Source organism: Sinocyclocheilus rhinocerous, unplaced genomic scaffold (genome assembly GCF_001515625.1).
Source record: "Sinocyclocheilus rhinocerous isolate Xijiao unplaced genomic scaffold, SAMN03320098_v1.1 scaffold1084, whole genome shotgun sequence".
NCBI lineage: Eukaryota > Metazoa > Chordata > Actinopteri > Cypriniformes > Cyprinidae > Sinocyclocheilus > Sinocyclocheilus rhinocerous.
Genome location: NW_015656001.1, coordinates 923,762 through 932,609, shown reverse-complemented (window position 1 = coordinate 932,609; position 8,848 = coordinate 923,762). Strand labels below are relative to the sequence as shown.

The following is an 8,848-nucleotide window of genomic DNA, read 5'->3' as shown; positions in this document are numbered from 1 at the left end:
GTTTGCATTTTCGCTTTCGCGAACGCACAGTGACTGCCAAATTTCAAATGAAAAAGCAAAGTCCATTTGCAACTGTATTTCCCATGTCTTAGGAGTTACGAGCCTGTCATATTTAAATAGCAATATTAATTACCACATTTGCTTTTTCACTCTCTCTGCGTCGTGCATGTAACCTGCCAAAACGGAATGGAATTGCAATTCCTTTTGCATTTGAATTTCCGATGTCTACACGGAAAGCTGTCAATCAATGTAAGGGGGTGGGACTATACTAGGGGGCGTGTTTGTATTGGGAGGTGACGTCACTCACAGACAACCGTGCCGAATCTTTGATCAATGGAGGTAATCGGTAAAGGCTCCACTAAAGGCAGCTGCTAATCAGTTCGTGTCTGTGTCAACGAACAGACAACCTTCTTGGCACAATACATAATTCTGTCTTTTTTACCCCAAATGCAGCGATTATCCCCTGCTAACAGCGGGAGCAACAACGGTACGCACGATTGGTCAATATTCACTATTAACCAAACGCTTCTCAACTGTCTCAACATCTCTCCCTGTTTCTCTCTGGTTGATTGATGCACTGTCTCCCTCATCTCCCTCACACCCAATTTAACTCGTCAGCTCATTAATAGAGACTTTAAGACCTGAAGTGGGTCAGAAAAGGTCAAAAGAGTTGAGAGAAAATATGATGCGTGTAAGATCCGCCTCACGTTCATCAGCGGCAGCTCTTAAAGAAATAACAGCCAAAACAACCTAATAACCAGCTGCTGTGATGTCTGATAATCAAAGGACAAAGAAAAAAAGAGGGGAAAAAAGAACTTTTATAGCTTTAAGGATTCATCTATATTTGATTTAGAATTTAGTGTTTGATAACTTTAGTTTCAATTTCTGTGTATTTCTGCTGAAGGGCACAGGTAAATATGACATTTATTATAATGGGTTTATGTGAAGATTGTTTTAAGTTCACTTAAATTAGAAGTTATTTTTTTAAAGTCTAATAAATGTTAAAATTGATAGCTCTCAATTATACTGTAATGTTGAATGGCTATAGTCAATGGTTAAATATTAGGTGGGGAGGGGCAATTTTATAGAGAAATCAGTGTTGGAATCATTGATACTGGCTTTCAGTCATAAAAAATGATGCCATTAAACAAATATTAAAAAATATACTGTCTTTGTTGTTTGTACATTAATTTGAAGATTGAATGTGAAATTATTGCAATATAAAAGTATATTTAAAAACTTAAATGTTAGGTGGGATTAATCGCGATTTTTTTAATTGATTGACAGCACTAATATATATATATATATATATATATATGTGTATATACATATATATATATATATATATATATATATACATACAGTATATATGTGTGTGTGTACTGTATGTGTATATATATATATATATATATATAATACCAATTATCGGTGCCGATATTACGCATTTTCATGGTTATCGGTCATTTTCAAAACCGTTTTGCCGATAAAATGATTTAAAAGCATTTAAAGAAAGTTAAATCGGCGTTGGCCTTGAAAAACACATTTGCTGGATCCTAATGGATGCCATATTATAAGATAACAGAATGCATAAATAAATTATTTACAAAACATATACACATAAATTTACAAATTTAAAAGAAATGAATAGAAAATAAATTTAAAGGGATATAATGCTGTGTAATAAAATGTACAAGTAGAGCAGTTTAATAATCAAATTATACACGCAGAAATGCAGAATATGGCTTCTGATGAGACGTGTGAGAACTCGTGGAAGCTGCTCCCAGCTTTAGGGTGGTGTAAGAGCTAAACACTGTCTCATGATGTTTGTAGCCAACCCTAGACATAACTAGTCTTGATCCTAATGACCTAAGAGTTTGACGTGTCTAAATTCAGAATGGGTGAGCCGTGTTTGAAGCCGTTGTAAAATGTGCCTCTGCCTGTGTCAAGTAGCTAAACAGCAGTGTATAGTTATAATAAAGAAGTATACTACTTGCCAGAATAATTGTTTATGTAGATTATTAACCTTGATACTCATATGTGTCAGGAAGCCAGTGTAAGGACTGATGCGCTCTGGTGTTTCTTTACTAGTTGTACATATTTTTGCATTAATTTATAGTTTTATTGTTGATTCTGTTGACATTGACTTGTATGCAGTAAACTACAAACTCAAACAAGAATGCATTTGACTTTCATTTGATCCATACACATTTCCTACTTCTCAGACGGAACCTTGAGCCAACCATGTCTGGAAAATGTTGAGTTTGTCTAGACTGTTCTGATGACTCTTACTGCTGTGTGTGTCTTTTTTTCCGAGCAGAAGCGACTGGCAACGGCTGACATCTCTACTGGCACCGCTCGTGTTGTATATTGGGTGATATTTTTATCCATGCCTGCCTTTAGAAAGAGGACGACAGACCTCAGCGGGACTTCCTGCTAAAGTCTGAGATTGAATTAGGAGGGAAAAAACACGGGCGAGAAGGATAGTGCACGTCTAGACCGCAGAGAAAATCATAAATTCACCATCTAACAACTACAGGCATTAGTGTCCAGTGAAGGCAGGTTGTGTTTGCTCTGAAATGAAGCATCCAGAAGCTACAAATAAATAGCCCACGGAAGAACCGTTTTCAAATGGCTCTCGCAGGGAATCAATGTTCTGTGTCAGACAGACGGGATGAAAAGACGCCGCTAGTGTGGGGGCACTGGGAATATCGACTACTGACGTTCCCATCTGGAGACGACCAGAAAACTTCTGTGCAAATTCTGGGGGGGGGGGGTTCTTTCATTTTCTAAGAAAAACAACTCACAGAAGTCTGATTCAGAGTAGGAATGGTATCAGATATGCTGATGCTTTTTACTGGCTGGGAAAACTCTGTGTGCTGACGTAAACCATTTCAGTCATAAAGAACCATGTTTATTTTATGTTTTCTCTGTATTGTCCTCACACAGGATGCGCTCTTGTGTTCAAATCACAAGGATCTTGAGGCATCTTTTTCAAAGTTAAACTTCTTTTAACTTGATGTAGTTTCTCGAAAACACAGTGCTCATGCTGTAAGATGCTGAAAAAAATAGTCACTACATGGTGTCATGAAGAAGAGCTATGTCTTTGTTTAGTGGGAAGTGGTTAAAGGGTTAGTTATCCAAAAAATGACATTTTTTTCATCATTTGCTCACCCTCAAGTTGTTCCAAACCTGTTCCAAACCTTCTTCTGTGGAACACAAATGTAAATGGTTAGCTTGCATACTTTTCCTGTGTTTGTGTCTCCTTGATCTGTCCATCTCACTGCCCTTCTCACATGAGAGACTCATGATATAGTAAACAGACAGACTTTGTAGTATGTAGAATCCTTTACATTAAGTCATTATCTATAGTGTAATGGTCATCTGACTGTCCTCAGATGCTTATGTTTAGAGGACTGTAATGTGGTGGTATGAAGAGTATAGGAGGAATTTCGCATGTCAGTGTTTTGTAGAATTGATCATGCAGTGATAAGTTCCACACAACACGTGCAAAAGGGGAAGAATATGTTCACACCATGCAGCATTTCTCTTGCTGTTAGGTTTTTGTCTTCTCACTTTGTTTTAGTGTCAAACACAAATTTTTATTTTCTCAAATTTAAACCAGCTTTTCACCCTCTTTGGCATATTTATTTTATTTTACTTTATTTTGCTGGATAGGGGTCTGCTGGCTAAACTGTTTTCAACACTGACAAAAATAAAAAATCTTTCTTTTGCACTAAATCATCATATTAGAATGATTTCTGAAGGATCATGTGACACCAAAGACTGGAGTAATGATGCTGAAAATTCAGCTTTGCATCACAGGAATAAATTACATTTTGAAATACAATCAAATAGAAATGTTCACAATATTACTGTTTTATTGTATTTTTGATCAAATAAATGCAGCCTTGGTTAGCATAAGAGACTTCTTTAAAAAATTGTAAAAAATGTGACTGACCCCAAAGTTTTGAGCGGTAGTGTACAACATCCACCTTGTGGACACCAAGAGGAACCTAAAGAAATGTCTTCCTCTTCTCCCTTCTTCTTCTTGTTTTTACATGTTTTTGTGCTTTTGTTGTGCAGGTGGAGTCGCAGGACACTCTGAACAGCATCGCGCTGAAGTTTGACACAACTCCCAACGAACTTGTTCAGCTCAACAAACTCTTCTCCAGAAATGTGGTTCCCGGTCAGGTGTGTTTTTTCTCCATTGAATTTCCTGTTTCGTGTTTTTTAGTTTAGTTTAGTTCAGTTAAGTTAAAACAAAAATGTTCTTTTACTACTTGAATATCGTGTTTTGCTCTGAAACATATTGCTTTACAGAAGTAAAAAAGTTGGTAATGCCATTTCATGTGGCTATGATGTTACAAAAATCACACACTCTAAACTGAATTCATGGCAGGTTTTGTCTTCGGACTTTCATTACAATGCTTCACTCCCTCACCATTAGATCTCTGCCAAGCGTTAGACAAAGAACCAATCTCTCACTGTTTAATTTAGTGCAGCAGCATATCAATTATTGGCCAATATGACATTTAACCAGATAATATGATTAATGACTTCTCTGTTCCAGTCAGTGTATGAGCAGTTATGAAAGATCTCTTGCTAAACAGCTCCAGTATTGCTTCATCATTTCCTCACAAATACATGTTAAGCAAAGCTGAAGTCCGGATCGTTGATATTCACGTGGCGGCGAGCGCAGTAATGAGAGGGTAATAGATAGAGTCAGGCGCTGGAGATGGTCGACCGCCACCTGACACAGTACAGCTGGAGGGCTCTCAGCACAGATCACGTGACCAAACTCTGCAGCTCCTTCCATTAGCATAATCCTCCCCAGCGCTTCGGCCCGCTGAACAGCTCCTCAACACTGACTCCACTGCCCTGCAAACTAACACGAGTGGAGCCTGTTCTGTGTTCAGAGATCTGGGGAGCACCGGGAGAGATCATGTTTGATGCAGTGAACTTTCAGACGTTTGATTACTGATTTGTTCTCTGTACTTTAACAGTTTGGCATGAGAGAAAACATTTCATCAAAAATGTGTGTATGTGAGTGTTTTTGTGTTCAGGAGAGTATGACAAAATTACCATGAGAAGTTGGTTACCATGATTTTACCTATATATGTGTGTGTGTGTGTGTGTGTGTGTGTGTATTTATGAGCAATATCACACAATTAGCCATGCAGTATGGCTGTATATTGGCACGGCTGTGATTTGACCTTAGGCACAAGGCCACAGGCTGCTGACACCCTGGAGCTAACATGTCCGAAAACATCGAAGCAGATTTTCAAATAGACGTTATCTTTATTAACAAACCACACATTTGAAGTCTAAACCAGTACATTCTCGCCTAAAAACTCTTAAAACTACATTCCGTAACACAAAAACAGTATTATTTGAGTTCATACAATTACAGTATTGTTTGAGTTCGAGTTTGAGTTTATATCAAATCCACTATTAATTCATACAATTAAAGTGGATTTGATATATATGTGTGTGACCCATGCTGGCAAAATGGAGCAATATCACACAATTAGCCATGCAGTATGGCTGTATATTGGCACGGCTGTGATTTGACCTTAGGCACAAGGCCACAGGCTGCTGACACCCTGGAGCTAACATGTCCGAAAACATCGAAGCAGATTTTCAAATAGACGTTATCTTTATTAACAAACCACACATTTGAAGTCTAAACAAGTACATTCTCGCCTAAAAACTCTTAAAACTACATTCCATAACACAAAAACAGTATTATTTGAGTTCATACAATTACAATATTGTTTGAGTTCGAGTTTGAGTTTATATCAAATCCACTATTAATTCATACAGTTAAAGTGGATTTGATATATATGTGTGTGACCCATGCTGGCAAAATGAGTAGTAATGCTCATGAGCTAATTTTGAGCTAGGGGCGGAAAAAGTGCAAAATGTCGATTTTGGCCGAATTTGAGATTTTCACAAAAATTAGTTCATTAAGCTCTCGTCTAGCGATCCCAGTGCTCCAAATAGTAATTAAACATCTAAAAGTATCTTTATTTGTACGTTTTCTGAGAGGAGTACCTCTCATCCGAAGCGCACGCATAAAGACGACAGACACCGACGGCGCTCTATCCCTATACACAGATTTACAGCAGGCTAAATATATTTAAGTATTCACACAAACATAATCTGTTATATCTTAAGTGAACGTTTGGGGAACTTTTGGGGAAAAATATTGAGTGTGTAACATTAAATTAGATCTGTGCAAAATATATTTAATATATAAAATATTTCTGAAAATTACAATTTTATTAAGCTATTTAACTAAGTTTGAATTAAATATATTTAAAAATTACATATTTTTAAAAAAATGTTGGAAAGTGTTTTAATTTATTTTTTTAAAATATGCTATTAATTATCCATTACTGTATGACAGATTCAGAACAGATCTTTTTCTACTTCAATTCTAAAAAAAATATTTTGAACTCAATGGAACATTTTTACATTTTATATTATTTAATATAAATAATTATTAATATAATATATTAATAATTAATTTAATATAGTCAATTATCGTGTTAATTGATATTATGACTATATTGTTTTATTTATCAATCATCAATTGACAGCCCAAACAAAAAATAATAGAAGTCTTGGGTAAATACCAGTACACCTTAACATGTACAATGGATAATAATTTAGATAAACTTTTGTCTGTGTGTGTGTGTGTTTGACTTTTTTTACTTTTACATTTGGGGACAAACTTGCTGACAAATATCCCCGAGAATTTACCTAAAATTATTTTTGCTAAACTTTTAAGACATCCTTAAAGGTAAAAATGAATAAGTAATACATTTTTAATAAAAGGTATAAAAATGCAAACAGATTCATTTAAGCAGGTCAGGGTTAGTTGTAGTAACTGTATGAAAATTGTGGCTTTATGTAAAAACAGTAAAGGTCTGTGGTACAGTATGTTCTCATTTACATAGCTAGATCAGTGTGTGTGTGTGTGTGTGTGGTGATCATTCCGTTCATGCATGCAGTATCTGGCTGGTGTTTGTGAAGCGTTACGCTGCGGTTGTGTTTGCAGGTTCTGTATGTTCCCGATCCGGAGTACGTGTCCAGTGCTGGCAGCTCTCCCTCCTTCAGTCCCAGCAGCCCTCTCTCTCCAACCTCCTCAGAAGCTGACCTGGAGAAAGTGACCACGGTATGTGACATTTCCCTCTTCACACCACACAGCCTCATCATTTAACCTGTGTTCTGGAGGGACTCTCACACAATCACACACGCCCCGAGCGTGTCATGAGTTCACACTGAAGGATCTCTGGCTGTTTTCCAGAAGCTTATGTATCTTATGCTTTCTGGCTTACAGGATTCATGTGAAAGGAACTTAATGGAACAGTGAAATCATGAGCTGACAGCATTAGATGCTGCTGTTCATTGTTAGTCAGGAAACATTGTGCTTTGTTTTTCATCAGCTGATAGGAAGAATGCTGGTCTTGCAGAAAAACTCTCCATTATGTTGTCGAGGTATCCGTGTCTGTCAGACGAATAGGAGCTGTAATTGTTTAATAAATTAACTTAAGGTCAACAAGTTCATCTTTAGAGCGCAAGTGTGTAATTTTTTGGTAAAATACCCATAAGTATCCCAGTTAGTCTGCAGAGACAACTAGAAGTAAGTGTTCAGGAAAACTGTTTGAGAACTTGGTAAATGCATGGCAAATTACACACTTCACTTTAAATACGGCAATTATATCACTGTTGATCTAATAGTTACCAAAGAAGGACAGGTGGATACATAAAATATTTATACGACACAAATAAATGTACTTCTGTAAATTTGCTTTTGAGCGGGCTTTGAGATCACCTGGCTCAAGGCTGTGGTTTTTCACTGTCAAACATTATATTTACTAGGCGAGCAGCGCAGCGCGACAAAATACTATATTATATATACTGATCTATAATAGAGATTTATTATATATAGATCAGTCTATAGAACTCATTATAATCAGTGATGCTGTCTACACTGGATGCGGCACGACACGACAAATCCCCAACAGTAAACTGCTGCCGCGTTCTATTTATGACGTGCTGACACAAATTTCAAATGATTTTCAGCGGTCGCTTTGTCGCGTCCAGTGTAAACAGACTTTAGCTGATGTGGCGCAACACGACAACTGTCGCGTCTGCTGTTAACTAAAAGCGATCGTGCATTCAAAAGCACGATGCCAGTTTCAATGCCAGGTATAATAGTGGCTCCCTGATGCCGAAATATATATGTAGTATAATTACGCAATTATATAACTACGAGGAAAAATATTGAAATATATATTTTCCTCCCATCTCGTATTTATTCCCTTTAGGGGTTCCGCCTATGCGTCATTTTCTTTCCGAATACGGTATTGGGATGCGGGGGGAATGGGGGGGTGATCACGATGCCGGCTCAACATCGTGATGTCTATTAGCCATCGGCGATGGATGATGGCATCGTCTATCGGCCCAACCCTAATATTTACACACCCTCTGTAATCAAATACCTGCCATGAGCTGTGTTGACTTGCCCTCATTCTTATGCACTTCATCTAAATCCCTAAGAAATTAGACAATTCTGGTGTGTTGAATAGGACTGGGCCATAGAGATTTTAATCAATATTTAAGAATTTGCTCTAAAATGTCTTGAGGGGTATTTTCCCCCTCCAGTCAAATCAACCATTGATTAAATTAAAATATTGTTGTTGCTAAAAAAATTACTCAAAATGTTTAATGCAAGACAGCTAAAATACAATAAAAATCTATAATTATAATGTAAAACTGTAATTAGTATATATATGCATATGTTATATATATATATATATATATATATATATATAAATAA

The 8,848-nt window shown here is 36.7% G+C and overlaps 1 protein-coding gene across 4 annotated transcripts in view; it reads left to right on the top strand.

Annotated features, from left to right (window-relative positions):
- LOC107719142 (oxidation resistance protein 1-like) overlaps positions 1–8,848 on the top strand; it is a 98,988-nt gene that overhangs the window by 48,542 nt on the left and 41,598 nt on the right. For all 4 annotated transcript variants that reach the window (XM_016526507.1, XM_016526506.1, XM_016526505.1 and 1 more), the window contains exons 3-4: positions 4,084–4,191; positions 7,064–7,180. In XM_016526507.1, coding sequence (XP_016381993.1) covers positions 4,084–4,191; positions 7,064–7,180 — 225 coding nt within the window. The remainder of the gene's footprint in view (positions 1–4,083; positions 4,192–7,063; positions 7,181–8,848) is intronic.